The sequence below is a fragment of the Choloepus didactylus genome, chromosome 8 (assembly GCF_015220235.1).
Source record: "Choloepus didactylus isolate mChoDid1 chromosome 8, mChoDid1.pri, whole genome shotgun sequence".
NCBI lineage: Eukaryota > Metazoa > Chordata > Mammalia > Pilosa > Megalonychidae > Choloepus > Choloepus didactylus.
The window spans coordinates 11,906,683-11,929,530 of NC_051314.1; the positions used below are offsets into that span (position 1 = coordinate 11,906,683).

General features: G+C 42.9%; 1 protein-coding gene across 1 annotated transcript in view; it reads right to left on the minus strand.

The window, feature by feature from the left end:
* Nucleotides 1-22,848, minus strand: part of MEI1 (meiotic double-stranded break formation protein 1) — a 122,015-nt gene that overhangs the window by 21,030 nt on the left and 78,137 nt on the right. The window contains exons 20-23 of the mRNA XM_037846257.1: nt 13,673-13,948; nt 5,611-5,776; nt 4,309-4,413; nt 1,796-1,906 (exon numbers count right to left, since the gene is read on the minus strand). Coding sequence (XP_037702185.1) covers nt 1,796-1,906; nt 4,309-4,413; nt 5,611-5,776; nt 13,673-13,948 — 658 coding nt within the window. The remainder of the gene's footprint in view (nt 1-1,795; nt 1,907-4,308; nt 4,414-5,610; nt 5,777-13,672; nt 13,949-22,848) is intronic.

Sequence of the window (22,848 nt, forward strand, 5' to 3'; positions counted from 1 at the left end):
ACGTGTGTAGTTGGTGTTGCCCGCCCTGTATAAGGGGCGTGTGTCTGGGCGGTCAGGGAGGGGGGCGGCTCTAACAACCAAATCTCCCTGGTGTTCCTGGAGTTTTAAAGCTGCTGCAATAGTCTAATCCTTCAGTTCAGTCCTGCCACAGTTTGTCTCTGCCACTGACCCACAAGTCCTTGGTATTGGTGTATGGTCCCTGAGACTTGCGAGTGGGTCCCTCTTCCAGGCCTTGCACCCCCTGGTCCTCTGTTGAGGGATGACTGTGCTATGTCACAGGTGAGTGCCATCCCCCCAGGGTGGTTCTGGGCTGCCGGTCTGTGTAGGGAGGCTCCCAGTCTGCTGAAATGATGTCTGAATGGGGCTTGTTAATTCCCACTGCTCCACCTTCCCAAGTCTGGGACAATCAGCTGAGGGTGCAGGGAAGGCTAATGTCCATGCCCAGTTTTGTGGCGTATGCGTGTTATTTGAAGCACTTCCGTCACACTGGGTTGTCTGGGGCAGTTCTGGGCTATGGGGCCGGTGATGGGCAGGAGTGTTTCCTGTCCACCAGGATGATGGCTGTAAGAGGATGCCCCCCTTTTCTTGGGAAGTTGTGGTGTTTGGTGAGTTTTCTCAGCCACTGGATTATTGCCTTTTGTCTCAGAGCTCTCAGTTCTGCTCTTGTCTTGACCTGCCCAAATTGCAAGTCTTTGAGGCTTTCTGTATTGGGCTTCTTAGAGTAATTGTTTTAGAAAATGAAAAAAAGATTAAAAAAAAAAAAAAAGGAAGGAAAAAAAAGGGCCCTCCTGGCAGATCTAATGCATTATTGAAATGCTAAAAGACAAAGCAATTAGGGCTATTAAGAAAGATCCAGGGGGCAGAGAGATCAGTTTTTCTTTGGGTTTTGCAAATGAGCCTGTGGGGCCTGAGCTCTGCCCTTCCCCTTTCTATGTTCACCAGAACTCAAAAAAGCATCCGCTTTTATTTTTTAGTTTGTCTTGCTGTTTTTTTGCTATGCCTGCCTCCTCTCTGCTGGGCTGGCTGCTCTCAGATTCTCTGGTGTCTGGTCTCAGTCTGTCTATGGTTGGAGTTTGGATCAGTAGAATGAGTTTCTGATAAGAGCTGCCACTGCAGTTCTCCCTTCTCCTTCCCGGCGCTGACAGCCCCTCCTCCCACGGGACTGAGCCTGGCAGGGAGGGGCGCGGGTCCCCTGGCTGCAAAAACTTACAGATTTCGCTGATCTCAGCAGTTCCACGTTTTCATGAGTGTTGTATGAAGTATGCCCAAAGTCAGATTGCTCTGCGGTGTCCAGTCCACGCAGTTCCTGGCTTTCTACCTACTTCCCTGGAGGAGTAACTAAAACATACACCTCACCAATCCACCATCTTCCCCACTTATATTTTTTAAATGGAGAAACTGAAGAGAGAGAGGTCTCATTCAGCTTCATGCTGGGACTTTGGGCCACAGTTTCCTAATCTGTAAAATAAGCCCTGACTTTCTGTGACTCTAATGACAATAATATAAAGGCTTTGCCTCTTTTCAGAGCACTTTCATATCCAATACCCTATTTGGTCTTTATATCAGCCCTATGAGATAGGTATTGTTCTCTCCCTTTCTCAGATGAGGAAAGGGAGGCTGAGAGAGGAAAAGTGCCATGGGCAAGGTCAGGCAGCTAACAGAGAGGAGAGGATGGACTCAAATCCACACCCCTTGATCCCTAGAGCTGTGCTCTCTGGATACATGGGCTGGGGCTTGCCAGAGACACTGCCCGGCACTCTCCCTCTTCACTAACCCAGCCCGGGCCCCTCAGCACCTCTTTTCTGACTGCCCGATGTGGTCTGGTGAAGACTCCAGTACAGGAAGTTGAAGGAGGGCTGTAGGATGTCCGCATCAGTGGGGCTGCATTTCCCGCACAGTTCGCTCACTGCAAGAGATGACAGCCCCCAGATGCCTTATCCCCTAGCCCTTCGTGGCTCTGCTATACACCAGCTCTCACGCTTCTCACTGATAATGGCCTGCAACTGGCACATTTTAGATGGAACCAAGCACAAATTAAGTGTCTATTAGAGTCAATGGAAAGAAAATCAGTGACAAACCTGAAGGCATGTTCACATCCTGACCAACATCTGGTAAGCAGCCCACAGCTGCATGTTAGCCAAAACAGACTTAAGTTTAAGTGGTCAAAAGTCACCATATAGAATCTGGACCCGGCATCGTGGGACTGAGTGTATCTTCTTGACCACAAGGGGGATGCAAAATGAGATGAAATAGTTTCAGTGGCTGAGAGATTTCAAATGGAGTCGAGAGGTCACACTGGTGGACATTCTTATGCACTATATAGATAACACATCTTGGGTTTTAATGTATTGGAATAGCTAGAAGTAAATACCTGAAACTACCAAACTCCAACCCAGCAGTCTGGACTCCTGAAGACAATTATATAATAATGTAGATTACAAGGGGTGACAGTGTGATTGTGAAGACCTTGTGGATCACACCCCCTTTATCTAGTGTATGGATGAGTAGAAAAATGGGGATAAAAACTAAAGGACAAATGGGGTGGGATGGGGGGATGATTTGGGTGTTCTTTTTTCACTTTTATTTTTTATTCTTGTTCTGGTTCTTTCTGATGTAAGGAAAATGTTCAGAGATAGATTGTGGTGATGAACGCATAACTATGTTATCATACTTTGGACAGTGGATTGTATACCATGGATGATTGTATGGTGTGCGAATGTATTTCAATAAAACTGAATTTAATTGGAAAAAAAAAAGTCACCATATAACAGTACTTATGTCATCACAGAATCCAAGTTGAAAGGGTCTGCAGAGGTCATGTGGGCCACCTGCCCCCCTTAGCAGGAGACCTTGCTACTCCCTGAGATAATCCAGCCTCTGATTTCTTCCAGCAACAGGGCATTCACTGCCTTCCCTAGGGAACCCTGAAACAAACAATGTACAGTTCCCTGTGCTTGCCTTAGTCTCTCTCTCATATCACCTCTGCCTGGCTAATTCCTTAACTCCTAATCAGCAATCAAGATTCAGCTTAAAGTGTACTCCCACCCTCCTACCATGAAGCCTTCCTTAACCTCTCAAGGCAAGAGTAGATGCCTCTTCTGTGCACCTCCAGCCCTTACTGGGGCAGGTCTGATGCTGTGATAGCCATCATCTAGGGAATGCATCCCTTTCCTCCTGGGAGTTACCATCCTCCACCCTTACCCCCATTATGAAGCCCACGTAAGTGTAGGTTCATTTATTTGGCAGCCACATCACACTCAGATTTCCAATTGGCATGTGGTTAACTGGAACCAGCAAATCTCTCTCCATTCCTGAATGACAACTTGCTACTCCCTTCCTGAAGACCCAAGGATTATGTGTAAATGCCTTCCACACTTCATGTGGGTCTCAGCCCATGATTTCTCCCTGTCAGAGGCCTTTTGAAGGCTGATTTTGTCAAACATAGCCCCAGACCTCCCTCCCAGCTTAATGTCACCCTTGATCTGACAGAGAGGCTAGTGATGACCAGCACCAGGCTGAGGCCATTTTTGAGACTGACAGTGATACTGATCTCCTCAGCGCAGACCTGGGCTCTGGTCAGGGAAAGAAACCCCATCCTCAACTGTTGCCAGAGGACCTAAAGTCCACAGATATTGAAAACGTCATTTTTCCTATTAATTTCAATCTTCCCTCAACAAATCTGCTTAAGGGTGCTGCCTTTTATGACTGCATTAATAAGCAATGAAAGGTCCTAATGAGGTTTGGGGTAGGGATAGAAAAGGGGCCTGGAGAACTGTGAACCGGATTATCAGATCCTGCATCATCTGTGGGATGAGATGGAGAAGCGAACTTGTACCAGGAAAAATGGACCTATCCGGATAGCACCCACTTTAGGCCTGCTGTACACCAGGCACTGTGTCTGGCATTCCACCTCTCCTAGGTCAGTAATTCGGTTATTTCCTATCCGATCAGGTAAGTACTATTATTTTATCTACAAAGAACATAATGCTCACAGAGGTTAGTGATTGCTCAAGTCATACAGCTAGTGACCAAACTGAGATTCAGGCCTTATGACTCCAAAGCATGTGCTTATCACATACTGAATTTTTTTTTTTTTTTTTTTTTTTTTTGTCTCCTAAACAGAGAACAAGCAGAGAAAGCCCTGGGAGGTCCCTAAGCAAGAAGTCCATAGGGACAGAATGACCTGCTAGCTTCTTCCAAAGAGATGGAAGAAAGGAGCAATACCCGTGCTTACCGAGTAAGCATGAATAGGCCCCTGGCCCTGGCCTTGGCCCAGGCCCCAGGCACTGTCCTGAGCAGACCACGCACCTTGGTGAAGGAGCTTCATGGCCATGCTGTCCAGTTCCTGCTCTGACTCGTTCCTCAGCTGCACTAAGAAGAGGAGGCTCAGCAGCAATGGCAGGTTCCCTGAAGCTGGAAGAGCAATGAGGGCTGGTCAGGGAATCAGATGCTCAGATCCCCTAAAGGTCAGACAGACACACTAGCCAGCTGTACATGGCCCTAGAAAGGGGGAGTCGAGTTCTATATTTCCAAAAGGTCAAGTGGCTTGTTGGGATTTACCCTATTTCCTACCTTCTTCCTTCACTGGGCAACTGATATACTGGGTATCAACTCTAGATTGAGTATTAGGAATTCACTATTTCACTGAATGCCTTTACCAACCAAGAGAAGCAAGGATTGTTATTCCTGTTTTGCAGCTAAGAAAATTGAGGCTCAGAGAGGCCAAGTGACTCTCAAAGTTCCCACAGCTAGTAAGTGCAGGGCCAGGACTTGAACCTAGATCTGAATCCAATGTCCACGGCCTTTCTACTGTGTGCTTCCACTAAAGCTCATGGTTCTCAAACAGCATTGTCAGTTAAATGTGTCTTATCCTGCCCTGCAAAGGATGGTCTCAGCTCTTCCAAACACCTTCAAATCTACCTCCAATCCTTCAGTTCTCAGTCACGGCTGGACCATGTAAGCCACAGCTCTCCTCTCACTTTTCTTAATTTCTTGGAAATTTAATTTAAACAATCAGCTTCTCTAAAAATAGGAAAAGAACCAATCTCAACTCTCGGTCTCTTTATACTGTACCAAACTTCAAGCTTCCTTAACACCAGGGAGTCCAATTCCACAATTGCAGATTTGGAAACTATCCTCCTGGATTTTACTGGGGGCTTCCAATACATCACAGGTCCGCCCCTTTCTGCCCCCTGCTGGCTGCTGCTCCCCGCCCCCCGCCACCCCATATTTCCTGCTTTCTTCTCAACCCGCAGCTGCCATTCTTGTGACAAAACAGCTCTGAGCACATGTCACATGGTAGGGACATGGATACATGCATATATCACACCCAACTACCCACATTAAGCACACAGACATTAAACATAACTAAACACACATCACATACACATGTACAACAAACCAGGCATGTCATGCACCCCCCTTTTCCAATGAGATAAAGGAGGTGATGTTTAACTTGATGCCATAAGGGCCTCACTTTTCTTCTGCAGAGGGAAAACCTGATTCTCTCTCCTGCAGCAGACCTAGCCAGGGCAGAGATGCTCACTCCTGATTGTCCAGCTGTACCAGGAACTTCTGATCAAAACGTGCCCCCAGGACATGCAGACTGACCTTTGGAAGGGGAGGCCCCGTGCTCTACCAACAGACGCTGTAGGATCAGCAGAAAGTGGCCTCGGATGAGACCACTCACTTGGACATCCTCATTCCTCCTCAGGAAGTTCCTCAGGACTATCAGCACTTTGCGGGCTGTGTCCTCTCGGCTGGAATAGACAAGGTCCTGGGCAGGAGAGAAGGAAGCCAGAGCTCAGAGGACACCATGGTCAGGGGATAGGTAGAGAAGAAAAGAGGGGTTGGGGAAGGGCACAGCACGACAGTGTCACAGAACCCGGGGAAGCAATCTCTCACTTATCAGCACCTACTATATACCAACGCTCTGCTAGGTGTACTGATCTCACAACCACCCTATAGGACAGGGAGAAATTAAGTCCATCCTAAGTAGGAGCAAACAGAGGCTCCGAGAGATTATGTGACTTATCAAAGGTCACATAAGCCACTGTATGGGTTGAATAATGCCTCCAAAAATTCATGTCCACCTGGAACCTCAGAATGTGACCGTATTTGGAAAGAGGGTTCTTTGCAGATGTAATTAGTTACGGATCATGAGATGCAATCATCCGGAATTTGGGGTGTGCCCTAAATCCAATGTCTGCTATCTTTATAAGTAGAGGAGAGGACACAGGGAAGAAGGCCAGGTGAAGATGGAGGCAGAGATTGGAGTTACACTGCCACAAACCAGGGAAAGCCAGGAATCACTAGAAGCTGGAAAAGGGAAGGAAGAATTCTCCCCTAGACACTTTGGAGGGAACACAGCCCTGCTGACACCTTGATTTCAGACTTCTGGCCTCCAGACTGTGAGAGAATAAATTTCTGTTATTTTAAGTCCATGTTTGTGGTAATTTGTTATGGGAACCCCAGGAAACAAATACAACCAGTAAGTGGCACAGATAGGAGTTGAATCCAGGTCTCCTAACTCCAGGCCCAAAGCTCTTTATACTTTCCTGGCTGTCTCCCTCTTGCAAATGGAAGTAGTAGGGTTAAGAAGAGGTTATTGTTGCTGTTGTTGTTGTTTTTTAAATGGGGGAAGAAGAGATTGTTTTCAGGACAGAGGACCTGAATGTGCCTGGAGGGAGAAGAGAAGAAGGAGATGCAGATGTGACAGGGAGGAAGAGGATGAGTGAGGACAGATTCAGGGCACAGGGAGGGAAGTGAGAACCAGGTCAGGCCCTTTCTCTGCCATTACATCTAGCTAGCTTTGCCTCAAACTGAGAAGGCCTTGGGTGGGAAGGGCATTGCTTTTTATTTTGCTTTCAGAATTATTTTAGTGAGTGAACATTAAAGGAAAAGCTGGTCAGAAGCTGCACCAGAGGCCATCCCATGATAGCTCCTGTCACCAACTCAAACAAGTCGATTCCTCTGGACAGGCTAACGTGCTGGGCCAGTTAGGGCCGAGTGCAATGGATCCAAGCTCACACACAGACTCCCTCTCCAGGAAGGACAGCTAGGACACACAGAGAGACATGGCTGTAGGGAAATCCAGATGTGCTCACTGGGTGGGTGGATTGGGTAGGAGAGGACAACAGGGAGCATCTGGGCTTGGCTCATCACAAACCTCCACAGCTGCTGGAGAAGCAATTCTAATATTAATAGCAACCACTTAGTCAGGGCCTGATAATGAGAGATAGTGTGTTGTGTTTATACAGGAAAAGTATGTTTGTTTATCAGCTATCTATATCCTCACAATAAGTCTTCAAGGTATCATCATTTTCAAATGCAGAGACTGAGGCAGATTAATTTGCCTATCAAGGAAGTAGTGGAATTGTAAATTCCACTAGACTGTGAGTTAATCAAGGGCAGGGTTCAGGTCTTCATCTTTGTCCCTTGTAGGGAAACATCTCTAGGAGAGGATCACAGAATCGGAGGGCAAGAAAGAATCTCAGCGCATTCTGTTCAGTACTTTTACTTTACAGAATGTGAAGCCAGAGCCCAGAGAAGGGGTGTGCTTTGCCCAAGGTCACATGGCCCAAGACCAAAGCAGTTTGCCAGGCCTTCTCCTACCCCAGCACTTCACTGCCCCACTGCCACAGTTCGTCCCTCAGAAATCTAAGCAGATCCAAGTCAACAAATACTAAAGGTTCAAAAAGGAAGGGGCTTGATGAAAAAGTTTTGGAAATAGTAGTGATGGTTGAACAGCATTGTGAATGTAATGCCACTGACATGTACACTTAAAAATGGTTAAAATGGCAAATTTTATGTTCTATGTATTTTAACACAATAAAAAAAAAAACAAGGAAGGAGGTTAAGATACACTTTGGTGTGTATGGAGACTGCTTGGGGAAGGTGCCCCCCACAACATGGGTCAGTGGGAAGGGTCTAGGTGGAACCTAGCCCAGAACTGTACAGAACTCTCTGGGACAGAACGACCAGGGTGAATTGGCCAGCAGGGAACAAACAGAGGTTCAGTGACATCACTGTTTTTCACATCTAAACAACCCACATGAAAGACCACCCACTGATAAGAGTGGGAATTACCAGCTTTGTTTTCAGCTGTTAATTACCTATATCAAAAACAGAAATTGGTACCAACACATATTTTTAGACTCTTTTCCCCTCCTGTGGCTAGAAGCTGGGGAAAAATGGCAGGAATTATATATCTGAACAAACAACAAAGTTGTTCTTTTTTACCACTGATGTTTCTAGGATCTAATTTAGTGAAATACTCATTAACTTTGGGCTCCAGTCATGATTATGACTCTTATTAGTTATGTGAACTTGAGCAATTCAATTAGCTTATTTGAGATTAACTTTCTTCAGAGTTGATGAATAGTGAATGATGGCCTACTGTGTACAGCATACCAACAGTGTTCCTACATACTCTCTCATTTATCCACATGTCCCTATTTACAGGTGAGGAAACAAGCTCAGAGAAACCCTGGCCTTCCTGGACCTCCATGGAGCATCCAGCTCTGAGGGCAGCTCCTTCCTGTTGAGCTCTAGGCCAGGTGAGGCACGGGCTCCTCTCTATTCTGCCCCCCACTTCCTCCACAAAGGAGAAGCTATGAGGATGGTGCACATTCATGGTGCATATTCAAGAACAAGTACTGGGTCACTGCTCCAGCTGCCCTGGGACATGGACTCTTTATTGCTTTGGTCTCCTGAGATCCACTTTATCTTTGGCTAGCTTCTTTTTAAGTACTTTTTTTTTATGCATGTCCATTTTATTACTCATCTATCCACACACTGGATAAAGGAGGTGTCAATCACAAGGTTTTTTTTACAATCACATGATCACAAGATAAAAGCTATACAGTTACACAATCATTATCAAAGATCAAGGCTACTGGGTTACAGTCCAAAAATTTCAGCTATTTCCTTCTGCCTGTTCTAATACATTAGAAACTAAAGAGAAATATCTATATAATGAGTCAGTAGTCATAATCATTAATTAAATTCGAACTTCTAAGTTACAACTCCTCCTTCTGATTTGATCATTCTCTCAATCTTCAGGAATATCTAGGCAACGACCGTTCTAACTTCTTCATGCCAAAAAGGGGTGTCAACATTATGGAGTAGAGGAATGAAACTGATTGATGCTTTTGGAGAGACTGGTACCTCTGGGTTTCAGGGCTTATGTGGCATAGGAGCCATCTGTAGACTTAAAGTTTCTGAAAAAATATACCTAATATGTAAAACTTTTTATAGAGTCTTAGATAGAGCTCGGGGTATTCTTTAGGGTTTTTAGGAATACTGTTGATTGGGACTTGGCATACTGTGGCAATTTGCAATATCTGGCTGAAGCTGGCTTAAGAATAACCTCCAGAATGACCTCTTTACTCTATTTGAAATCTCTTAGCCACTGAAATTTTATTTTGTTTCATTTCTCTTCTTCCTTGTGGTCAAGAAGGCATTGTCAATCCCATGGTGCCATGGCCAGGCTCATCCCTGGGAGTCATGTCCCACATTGCCAGAGAGATTTACACCCCTGGGAGTCAGTCATGACCCATGTAGTGGGGAACTTAAGACATTTGAAGCTAGTGGCCTAAGACAGCCTTCAAGTAAGGAGGGACCTCCACTCTAGGAAGACCCAAACTGAGAAAGGGAATTTGGTAGAGGAAGATAGTGAGCTCAGTTTTAGATATACTGAGTTTGAGAAATTATAGAATATATGGTAGAAAAGTCAAATAGATGGCTGGATTTATAAGTCTGGGACTCAGGAAAGACGTAGGGATAGGGGCAGAGATTTAAGATTCTTCTGCAGGCAGGAGGCAATCAAACCTTGAGAATGAATGAGACAAGCCAGGGAGAATACACCAAATAAGAAGAGAGCCTAGGACAGAACTCTGGGGAGACATCAACTTTCAAGAGCTAACCAGAGGAAGGGGAAACTATAAAAGAGATTGGGAAGGAGCAACAAGAGGTAGGAGGAAAATTAAGAGTTGATATTACTGAAACCAAGAGTGTTTCAATAAAAAGGAAGTGAACAACCATCAATCCTAACAGGTTATATAAGATGAGAGCTCACGGTATTTAGCCATGAGGACATCGTTGCTGATCCTGGTGAGAGCAGTTTCAAGCAGTGATGGGGGCAGAAGCCAATGGGTGCAGGTATGAGTGGGAGGTGAAGATGTTGAAAGCAGAAAACTGCTTTTAGGAGTCAGCTGTGAAGAAGAAGGAAATGAGAGTGGAAAAGGTTAGGAGAGCAGGGACCAGTGAGTATGGATAAGGATGGATGTGAGTCCCGCATTTACTAAGCAATGCAGGAGTAAATCTAGAGGGGCTTACTTGCATGCCCCTTCTATTGCCCCCATAGCTGGGTTTCATGATCTAAGATTCTTTCTACATCACCATTCTGTGATTCTCTCCCTCCAGTGCTGTTTTCTAGATCCTTACAAGGTGACAGAGATGAAACAAACGTCTTCAATTTCCTCAAGGGCCAGGTCCAACCATATCTGAATTATCTTTGTATTCCCAGTGCCTAGTGCCTAGTAAGTACTAAATCAATACATGATGAATGAAAAAATAAGTGACTGAATGAATTCAAGACTTCAAAAAACCTGCTTCTCCTTATCTTTCTCCAGTCTCACCTCCTGTACATATATATTCCAGGCTCCAAAACCACACCAGACCACCCATCGTCCCTGAGTTACAGTAAGTTCTTCCAGGTTGCTACGGGCCTGAAACAATCCTTCCCGTTTTAAAGATCAGTGGTGTGACACCTTTTGCACTCCCTGCCACCTAAGCACTCTGTCCAGTCTATACTGCCACTCTTGGTAGTGGTTTATCGTGTCTGATTCCCTCCTGAGCTGTGGGACAGGGACTAGGTCTTATCCATCTCTATAGCCCTAGTGCTCAGCATAGAGAACTTTCAAACAAACAAACATGACTTTCCCATTAGAGAAACACCAAATCTCACTCTTGTGAGACGCATCTTGGTTGACAGGAAAGAACATTAGACAGGGAGTCAAAACCTGGGTTTTAACCCCAACTTCTGTGACCTTTGGAAAATCTCTCTAAGCTTATTTCTTCATCTGTTTAAAAAAAAAAAGAAAGAAGAAAAAATAAAAAGGAAGATACCACCATTAGAATCTTTCTCAGATGATCTGAATTCATCACTTTTGAGAGGCTTAGATCTCTCCAGACCCCTAATTCACTTGGTCAGCAGATGCTCATAAATACCTACTACGTGTGAGGGACCAAACCATGACTATTCTATCTAGCAAGGAAAACCTATTTATTTTCTTAGCTCTGTCCACTGCTACTCTTCCTGAATTCCCATCTTGCTTTCTGCCATCAGCACAAATGCTTTATGTTTAACCCCATTCTTTCTTCTCCAAGGAGGGATCTGAGCCAAAGCATGACATAGCCCCAATCAAAGCCAACACATGGATGACCTCAAGACCTCAGAGCTCAGGGATAGGAAGTGAAGCTGAAGTCTGGGTGGGGAATGTGTGTGCCTGTGTGCCTGTGTATGTGCCTGAATGGATGTGGACAGATGGTAGTCTCTGAGGATGTGGGGAAAATAAGGATGCAGATGCTATTTCTACCACAGATCCCCCTACAATGTCAGGGATCATGTTTGTTGATGACAACAACATCCCTGCAAAGTGTAAGTGTTCTAGTTTGCTAATGCTGCTGGAATGCAAAACACCAGAGACGGATTAGCTTCTATAAAAGGGGGTTTATTTGGTTACACAGTTAGAGTGTTAAGGCCATAAAGTATCCAAGGTAACACATCAGCAATCGGGTACTTTTACTGGAGGATGGCCAATGGTGTCCAGAAAACCTCTGTTAGGCTGGCGTCTGCTCCAAAGTTCTGGTTTCAAAATGGCTTCTCCCAGGACATTTGTCTCTAGGCTGCAGATCCTCAAAAATGTCACTCTTAGTTGCACTTGGGATATTTGTCCTCTCTTAGCTTCTCTGGAGCAAGAGTCTGCTTTCAATGGCCATCTTCAAACTGTCTCTCATCTGCAGCTCCTGTGGTTTCTTCAAAGTGTCCCTCTTGGCTGTAGCTCCTCTTCAAAATGTGACTCACAGCTGCACTAAATTCCCTCTGCCCGTCAGCTCATTTACATTGCTCCACTGATCAGGGCCCACCCTGAATGGGTGGGGCCACACCTCCATGGAAATGATCTCATCAGAGTTATCACCTACAGTTGGGTGGGTCACATCTCCATAGAAACACCCAAAGGATTCCAATCTAATCAGCACAAAAATGTCTGCCCCACAAGATTGCATCAAAGAATATGGCTTTTTCTGGGGGACATAATACATTCAAACTGGCACAATAAGAAAGTCCAGAAAAGGGAATATGAAAGCTGAGCTGTAAGCTCAGGGAAGATTTAAAGTCTATTGAATGAGATCATAGAATGAGGACCAGAACATTCCTGAGCACTAACTTCCTAGTGGGGCAGCCCAGAGGCTGAGGGAGGAAAATAAAGACATTTGTGTGGGAGGAGGGGCAGATGCTAGAAAAGAGGACACGGAAATTGGGAGATGCTAAAGCCAGCATAAAAAAGAGAATACAGACGGCCCCAGTGAGGAGGGAGAAGGAAGAAAGAAACTGAGAGGGAGTAGAGCTGCAGTCATATAACAGCTGAATTTATCAGGCCTTTCCTAATATCAAGTGGATGTCTCAGTTGAGAACTAGGAAGGCTTAACATCATGAGGCCTGGTAAGTGTGTATACAGGCAGTCCCACTGCTTCTGGAGGTCAAGGGCAGGATGCTTCTGGAAGGTACCACCACAAGACAAAGAAGTCCCCACTCTCCTTTGATCAGCTGTGCCATCCTCCCTGGGCTAGGGAACCCATGGGTAAGCTGGCATTGAAGGCAGAATTCTAAACCCAGAGTCTCCTATGCTTGTGTGCTGTAATCAGTTTGGGACTTGCTACAAGTAATCTGTCACTAAATACAAAGTGTCAAATCATTTTCTTTAAAAAATACATATAAATTACAGCAGGTACACTTAATAATAATGTCACTCTCACTAAGTTGTTTTCCATTGTACGTTTTGAGTGGAAGGAAAAAAAAGTGGAATTAAAGCCAAAGTGTTAGACATTACAGACAATAAGCAGCCTATGTTATCTAATTCATGTATCTGTTAGGAATTATAGCAGTATATTGCTTCATAAAAATGTGCGGGGTTTCTGAAAAAGTCAGGGTATGCCTGAGGGAGTATGTTACACATGTGACATTGTCATGTGAGTCGTGGCAGAAAAGAGGCAGAGGACTTCTGCATCTGCATCTCATTTCCACAACCCTGGGGTCTCCTTTGACATTAAACTATCCTTTGTTTGCAGAATCTGCTTGAGAGGAGGTGACAGGGAGGTGAGAGGGCCTGGTGACTGGAATCAGAATTTTACAGTGACATCCCCTGGGGAGCAGAGAGGCATATATCCCTTTGTAGGTAGATGCACCATCAGACTTAGGAGAAAGGGCACAGATCTCTGCAAACCGGGCAACTGCCAGCAGAAAGGACCTCCCAATCCATGGAGGCAGTGATAAGTCCAGAGATAGGCAGAAGCAGCTGCAGGTACATCCTGACCTTAGTAAACTGGTTCCCAGAGAGAGAAAAAGCCCACCATCTCTGAATGCAGAAATAAGCAAATGGTTACCTACCAGCAAAATGAGCAGGACACTGGGGCTGCTTCTGATGATGTGGAACAAGGTTCTCAAGCTGGCAGAAAGTGTGGGCTGCCCAGCAGAGGAGATGTTATCCAGCTCCTCATAGCTACTTTCTTCCCAGGAGAACCAAAGTTCCAGAACACGGTGCCCAAACCTACTCATCAGTTCTGGATACAACAGGAAGAGCTTGAGCAGGAGGGGGTGGTGGGTATAGACCAGATGCAGGTCCAGGATGCCCTCTAGGAATGTTCTCACAGCAGTAACCACAGACTGGAGGCAACAGAAAGAAAGCAGCTAAATGTATCTTGCAGAGGGATCAAGAGATCAAAACAAACAAACAAACAAACAAACAACCAGTAAACCACTGGGGAAAACGTCCTGGGCATCCCAGTACTCCAGGACACCTTTGCTGGTTCATCCTGGGGCACCTGAGTGAGAAGAAAACCCCACTGTGCTTACCTTATAACAATGGTCCTCAACAGTCCCCCCCCTCACCCCCCAGGACATTTGGTGATATCTGGAAACATGTTCTGGTGTCAACTTGGGGAGTGCTACTGGCATTTAGTGGAGAGAGACCAGGGATGCTGCTAAACATCTTGCTATGCACAGGACCGCTCCCTGCAACATAAAACTACCCAGTCCAAAAGGTTAATAGCACCAAAGTTGAGAAATGATACTTATCTATAATGATACTTATCACAAGAGTGTTGTAATTGTCAGTCTACATGTATACCTGCCACACTAGACTGAAAGTGCTTGAGGGCAGGGACTATATCAAATTAATCTGGCACAGAGTGGGTGAAGGTGAGGTATGGTAAATAATTTATTAACCCTCAAAAACCTATCTCTTCCCAAGAGACTCCACTAACATGGTGACGTAAGACATCCCCTGAAAAAGTCGCCCCATAGATTAGCAAATAAAAGGACAAACTCTACTTGCTTAGAACTCTGGAGGATGGTAGAGACTGGAGAAGGACTCCACAAATGCTGAATCGAAGAAACAGAAAAATCTAAGGTAGGAGAATTCTATTCCAAATGTCAGTTGGTCCCTGATTGCCTCCCCCTCACTTGGTCCCACCAGCTTGGGAGTCATACAGGCAGCACAGCCCCGCTCACTCCCACCATAGACTGAGGTGGTAAACTCACAACAGCAAGTTAGAACTCCATGCATATCCAGGCACAGGGTCCTAAGTCCACAGACACCCAGGGCAGAACACAAGTTACACAAGCCACTACAGAGTGTAGCATACAAAAGGGCCCCTGGGGGCAGGGAGGACAAACAGAGAGAGAGAGAGAGAGAGACCACAATAGAAAGACTGGTAAGAATTGCTGGGCCCTCACTCAATCTAGTTTCAGTTGGCTAGACACCAAAAGGCAAAACAGACTTTTCTGACAGGATCCATCTTTTTGGATTGACCCCATATGGCTCCTTGAGGCAGGATATCCTAATGGGGGAAAAACTGGAAGCCGAAAAGCCTCACAGCAAAAAGTAAAAAAAGAGGGTTAAACTGAACTGCTGTAGATAGAACAGGTCCCAGAAATGAGAAATATAAGGAAAACACGGCACTGAGTGAGGGAGAGAATTTAAGCAAATCAGAGGAACTGGGGAGAAAACTCTGCACAAAAACAAATAGAAGAGATCAAGATTCTTGGAGAAGGAACAGAGGAAAGGAAAATTTCACTTGGAGGTGAAACAATTGCACAAAAAATGCAATCTTAAAAAAATGCACTGCATTTCCAGGACAAGAATCAGATGAAGAGCTGAGAAAATCTAAACAGTTAAACACAGGCATTCCAAAGGTCTAGAGTAAGTAGGGCCAAGCATCAAAGAAGAGCTTTAACATGAAGTCAATCAACAATAAAACCCTAGACAAAAGGGAGAAATGGACCCTCAGGGTTAACTCATCAAGATAATCAATGCCTAGACATCAGCAAAAAATTACAAGTCATACTAAGAAACAGGAAGATATGTCTCAGCCAAGGGACAAACTAAAAGTTCAAAAGAGGCTCAGGAGTTGGAACAACTCATCAAAGGTGTTCAAACAAATCTCCCAAATTAATTCAAGTAGATGAAGGAAAATATGCATAAGGAAATAAAGCATATTAAGAAGACAATGTGTGAGCATAAAAAATAATTTGAAAGTATAAAAAGAAACATAACAGAAACTATGTGGATGAAAGGCACAATAGTAGAGATTAAAAATACATTAGAGGCATACAACAGCAGATTTGAACAGGCAGAAGAAAGAATCAGCAAAGTAGAAGACAGGACAATCAAAATCACACAGTCAGAAAAAACAATTAGAGAAAAGAATAGAAAAAATTGAGCAGTGTCTCAGGGATTTGAGTGATAGCACAAAGCACACAAACATATGTATCATGGGTATCCCAAAAGGAAAAGGGAAGGGAAAAGGGGCAGAAAGAATATTTGAGGAAATAATGGTGAAAAACTTCCCAACTCTGATTAAAGTTACAGATATACTTGTCCAAGAAGTTCAATATACTCCAAACAGAATAAATCCTAATGGACCTACTCCAAGACACATACTAATCAGAATGTAAAATGCCAAAGATAAAGAGAGAATTTTGAAAGCAGCAAGAGAAAAAGCATTTCATTACATACAAGGGATCCTCAATAAGACTAAGTGCTGATTTCTCATCAGAAACCATGGAGGTGAGAAAGCAGTGGTATGATATGTTTAAGGTACTGAAAAAGAAAAACTACCAGCCCCAAATTCTTTATCTAGAAAAACTGTTCTTCAAAAATGATGGAGGATTTTCTAGCTAGACATTCCAGATGGCCACAGTATGCCATGCCCTTACCAAAAGTAGTCCCCAATACTTAGGTCCCTACCTGAGATTCTAGAAAAGATTCACTCACTAAATTTTGTCTCTCAGAAACTTAAATCTACCAGAGTGTTCCTATGCCAAAGTCCCAAAACCCGGAGGCAACAGCCTCTTTAAGAACAACAATCAGATGCAGTCCCCTTCCCCATACTGTTGCCACCCCCTTTCAATATGAACAAGTTAGGGTGGTCACTGCCTAGACACCCCTGAAGATGGAAAAAGAGATTGAGAAGAAGGGGTAGCAACAAACAAGATAAGATTTAACAAAGGTCTATGAATACTGAAACTTTATGTGTGTGTGTGTGTATGTATATATATGTGTGTGTGTGTGTGTGTGTATATATATATACATACATATATATATATATATATATATATATATATATATATATATATATATGCTGGGTTGTTGGAAGAAGGTGGATGACATGGTGGAACTGTAATCTATAATATTCTTTGAAATTTGCTCACTGAACTGTGCTTTGAAAGTTTTCACCTTTCTATATATACCCTGTATTTCATAATAAGGAAAGAACTGAAACTGTGGAGTTGTAACCCATAACAATTTTTGAAATTACCTATATGACTGCTTGTTGAGCTGTACATCAAAAGTTAACATCTTTCTGTATGTATTTTATATTTGACAATAATGGAAATAGCTGAAGTTGTAGAACAGTGACCCATTACATTCTTTGAAATTTGCTCTCTAACTACTTGTTAACTCATACTTCGAAAGTTATCCCTGTTATGTATACATGTTAATGTTCACAATAAAAATGCAAAAAAGAACTAAATACTACTGACTTGGGAAAATAAATTATTGACAATTGTGAAAAAAAAGATGATGGAGAATTTAAAATATTCACAGATGAACAGAAATTGGGAGAGTTCATCAGCAAGAGACCTACCCTACAAGAACTACTAAAGGGAGTTCCGCAGGTTGACTGGAAGGACAGGAGAGAGTGGCTTGGAGTAGTGTGAGGAAATGAAGATCATCAGTAAGGGTAACTAAAAGGGTAAATACAAAACCCAATAGCACTGTATCTTCAATATACAACCCAACTCTTTAATTCATATAAGAATAAGAATACAATTGAACAAGAAAAAAAGCATATTCCCTTATAACAGATGTGCAAAATATAAAGTGGTGAAGTGGGACAATAAAACATAACAAGGGGAAACAGAGAGATATAGGAGCAGCGAACATGTATGCTATTGAAACTAAGTGGGTATCTTTTTAAATCAGTAGGTTATAAATGTAGGTAATGTAATATAAACCCCAGGAGAACCACAAAGAAAATATTTTAAAAATATACAGAAAGAGAAATGAGAAAGGTGTCAGTTAGATACGTCACAAAAGATCAACTATACAGAAAAGGAGGTTGCGATAAAGGAAAAGAGAGACCAAAAAGAAAAAAAAAAAAAGATGACATATAAAAACCAAAGGAGTTTATAATGTAGAATGTAGGGGAACTAGTGATAGAGAGCAATTCATGGAAGGAGGATGATAACCCAATAAGAATAGATAAGCTATCGTGGGTAAATTTAGCTTTCTGGGAATGCCCAGAAATGACTATGGTTTGTTAACTTCTGATGGGTATGGTAGGAACAAGTTCACAGAAATGTTGCTATATTAGGTTATTTTCTTGGGGTAGAGTAGGAACATGTTGGAAGTAAAGTAGTTATTTTAGGTTAGTTGTCTTTTTTACTCTCTTGTTATGTTATGGTTTGTTTGAAATGTTTTTTTAATGTATGTTTTTTAAAATTTTTTTCTCATACAGTTAATTAAAAAAAAAAAAAATGAAAAAAATATGTAGAGCCCCCTTGAGGAGCTGGTGGAGAATGCAAGGGTGTTGGGTTTCCCCGCCTCGATGGTTGCTGATGTGCTCACAGACATAGGGGACTGGTGGTTTGATGGGCTGAGCCCTCTACCATGGAACTTGCCCTTGGCAAGACTGTAGCTGCAAAGGAGAGGCTAGGCCTGCCTATAATTGTGCCTAAGAACCCCCTCCCGAATGCCTCTTTGTTGCTCACATGTGGCCCTCTCTCTCTAGCTAAGCCAACTTGAAAGGTGAAATCACTGCCCTCCCCACTACGTGGGATCAGACACCCAGGGGAGTGAATCTCCCTGGCAACATGGAATATGACTCCCGGGGAGGAATGTAGACCTGGCATCGTGGGACGGAGAACATCTTCTTGACCAAAAGGGGGATGTGAAAGGAAATGAAATAAGCTTCAGTGGCAGAGAGATTCCAAAAGGAGCCGAGAGGTCACTCTGGTGCGCACTCTTATGCACACTTTAGACAGCCCTTTTTAGGTTCTAAAGAATTGGGGTAGCTGGTGGTGGATACCTGAAACTATCAAACTACAACCCAGAACCCATGAATCTCAAAGACAATTGTATAAAAATGTAGCTTATGAGGGATGACAATGGGATTGGGAAAGCCATAAGGACCACACTCCACTTTGTCTAGTTTATGGATGGATGAGTAGAAAAACAGGGGAAGGAAACAAACAAACAGACAAAGGTACCCACTGTTCTTTTTTACTTCAATTGCTCTTTTTCACTTTAATTATTATTATTATTTTTTTAATCTTCATTTTATTGAGATATATTCACATACCACGCAGTCATACAAAACAAATCGTACTTTCGATTGTTTACAGTACCATTACATAGTTGTACATTCATCACCTAAATCAATCCCTGGCACTTTCATTAGCACACACACAAAAATAACAAGAATAATAATTAGAGTGAAAAAGAGCAATTGAAGTAAAAAAGAACACTGGGTACCTTTGTCTGTTTGTTTCCTTCCCCTATTTTTCTACTCATCCATCCATAAACTAGACAAAGTGGAGTGTGGTCCTTATGGCTTTCCCAATCCCATTGTCACCCCTCATAAGCTACATTTTTATACAACTGTCTTCGAGATTCATGGGTTCTGGGTTGTAGTTTGATAGTTTCAGGTATCCACCACCAGCTACCCCAATTCTTTAGAACCTAAAAAGGGTTGTCTAAAGTGTGCGTAAGAGTGCCCACCAGAGTGACCTCTCGGCTCCTTTTGGAATCTCTCTGCCACTGAAGCTTATTTCATTTCCTTTCACATCCCCCTTTTAGTCAAGAAGATGTTCTCCGTCCCACGATGCCAGGTCTACATTCCTCCCCGGGAGTCGTATTCCACGTTGCCAGGGAGATTCACTCCCCTGGGTGTCTGATCCCACGTAGTGGGGAGGGCAGTGATTTCACCTTCAAGTTGGCTTAGCTAGAGAGACAGGGCCACATCTGAGCAACAAAGAGGCATTCGGGAGGAGGCTCTTAGGCACAACCATAGGGAGGCCTAGCCTCTCCTTTGCAGCAACCGTCTTCCCAAGGGTAAAACCTGTGGTAGAGGGCTCAACCCATCAAACCACCAGTCCCCTATGTCTGTGGTCATGTTAGCAACCATGGAGGTGGGGTAGGCGACTACCCCTGCATTCTCCACAGGCTCCTCAAGGGGGCACTATATCTTTTTTTTTTCCCTTGTTTTTCTTTTCTTTTCTTTTTTTTTTTTTTTTAACTTTCCCTTCTTTTTTAAATCAACTGTATGAAAAAAAAAGTTAAAAAGAAAACAAACATACAATAAAAGAACATTTCAAAGAGACCATAACAAGGGAGTAAGAAAAAGACAACTAACCTAAGATAACTGCTTAACTTCCAACATGTTCCTACTTTACCCCAAGAAAGTTACCTAATATAGCAACATTTCTGTGAACTTGCTCCTACTATATCCATCAGAAATTAACAGACCATAGTCATTCCTGGGCATCCCCAGAACGTTAAATAGCTTATCTGTTCTTCTTGGATTATTGTTCCCCCTTCCTTAATTACTCTCTACTGCTAGTTCCCCTACATTCTACATTATAAACCATTTGTTTTACATTTTTCAAAGTTCACATTAGTGGTAGCATATAATATTTGTCTTTTTGTGCCTGGCTTATTTCACTCAGCATTATGTCTTCAAGGTTCATCCATGTTGTCATATGTTTCGCGAGATCGTTCCTTCTTACTGCTGCCTAGTATTCCATCGTGTGTATATACCACATTTTATTTATCCACTCATCTGTTGAAGGACATTTGGGTTGTTTCCATCTCTTGGCAATTGTGAATAATGCTGCTATGAACATTGGCGTGCAGATATCTGTTCGTGTCACTGCTTTCCGATCTTCCAGGTATACACCGAGAAGTGCAATCGCTGGATCGAATGGTAGCTCTATATCTAGTTTTCTAAGGAACTGCCAGACTGACTTCCAGAGTGGCTGAACCATTATACAGTCCCACCAACAATGAATAAGAGTTCCAATTTCTCCACATCCCCTCCAGCATTTGTAGTTTCCTGTTTGTTTAATGGCAGCCATTCTAACCGGTGTTACATGGTATCTCATTGTGGTCTTAATTTGCATCTCTCTAATAACTAGTGAAGCTGAACATTTTTTCATGTGTTTCTTGGCCATTTGTATTTCCTCTTCAGAGAACTGTCTTTTCATATCTTTTGCCCATTTTATAATTGGGCTGTCTGTACTATTGTCATTGAGTTGTAGGATTTCTTTATATATGCAAGATATCAGTCTTTTGTCAGATACATGGTTTCCAAAAATTTTTTCCCATTGAGTTGGCTGCCTCTTTACCTTTTTGAGAAATTCCTTTGAGGTGCAGAAACTTCTAAGCTTGAGGAGTTCCCATTTATCTATTTTCTCTTTTGTTGCTTGTGCTTTGGGTGTAAAGTCTAGGAAGTGGCCGCCTAATACAAGGTCTTGAAGATGTTTTCCTACATTATCTTCTAGGAGTTTTATGGTACTTTCTTTTATATTGAGATCTTTGTCCATTTTGAGTTAATTTTTGTGTAGGGGGTGAGGTAGGGGTCCTCTTTCATTCTTTTGGATATGGATATCCAACTCTCCCAGCCCCATTTGTTGAAAAGAACATTATGACTCAGTTCAGTGACTTTGGGGGCCTTATCAAAGATCAGTCGGCCATAGATCTGAGGGTCTATCTCCGAATTCTCAATTTGATTCCGTTGATCTATATGTCTATCTTTGTGCCAGTACCATGCTGTTTTGGCAACTGTAGCTTTATAATAAGCTTCAAAGTCAGGGAGTGTAAGTCCTCCCACTTGGTTTTTCTGTTTTAGAGTGTCTTTAGCAATTCGAGGCATCTTCCCTTTCCAAATAAATTTGATAACTAGCTTTTCCAAGTCTGCAAAGTAGGTTGTTGGAATTTTGATTGGGATTGCATTGAATCTGTAGATGAGTTTGGGTAGAATTGACATCTTAATGACATTTAGCCTTCCTATCCATGAACATGGAATATTTTTCCATCTTTTAAGGTCCCCTTCTATTTCTTTTAGTAGAGTTATGTAGTTTTCTTTGTATAGGTCTTTTACATCTTTGGTTAAGTTTATTCCTAGGTACTTGATTTTTTTAGTTGCTATTGAAAATGGTATCTTTTTCTTGAGTGTTTCTTCAGTTTGTTCATTTCTAGCATATAGAAACATTACTGACTTATGTGCATTAACCTTGTATCCCGCTACTTTGTTAAATTTGTTTATTAGCTCTAGTAGCTGTATCGTCTATTTCTCAGGGTTTTCTAGATATAAGATCATATCATCTGCAAACTATTCACTTTAATTATTATTCTTGTTATTTTTGGGTGTGTGCTAATGAAGGTATCAGGGATTGATTTAGGTGATGAATGCACAACTATGTAATGGTACTGTGAACAATCGAATGTATGATTTGTTTTGTATGACTGCGTGGTATGTGAATATATCTCAATAAAATGAAGATAAAAAAAAAAACTGTGCCTAAGAGCCTCCTCCCGAATACCTCTTTGTTGCTCAGATGTGGCCCTCTCTCTCTAGCTAAGCCAATTTGGCAGGTGAAATCACTGCCCTCCCCACTATGTGGGATCTGACACCCAGGGGAGTGAATCTCCCTGGCAACGTGGAATATGGCTCTCAGGGAGGAATCTAGACCCGGCATCGTGGGATGGAGGACATCTTCTTGACCAAAAGGGGGATGTGAAAAGAAATGAAATAAGTTTCAGTGGCTGAGAGATTCCAAAAGGAGCCGAGAGGTCACTCGGGTGGGCACTCTTACGCACAATATAGACAACCCTTTTTAGGTTCTAATGAATTGGAATAGCTAGCAGTAAATCCCTGAAACTATCAAACTACAACCCAGAACCCTTGAATCTTGAAGACAATTGTATAAAAATGTAGCTTATGAGGGGTGACAATGTAATTGGGAAAGCCATATGGATCATACTTCCCTTTGTCCAGTGT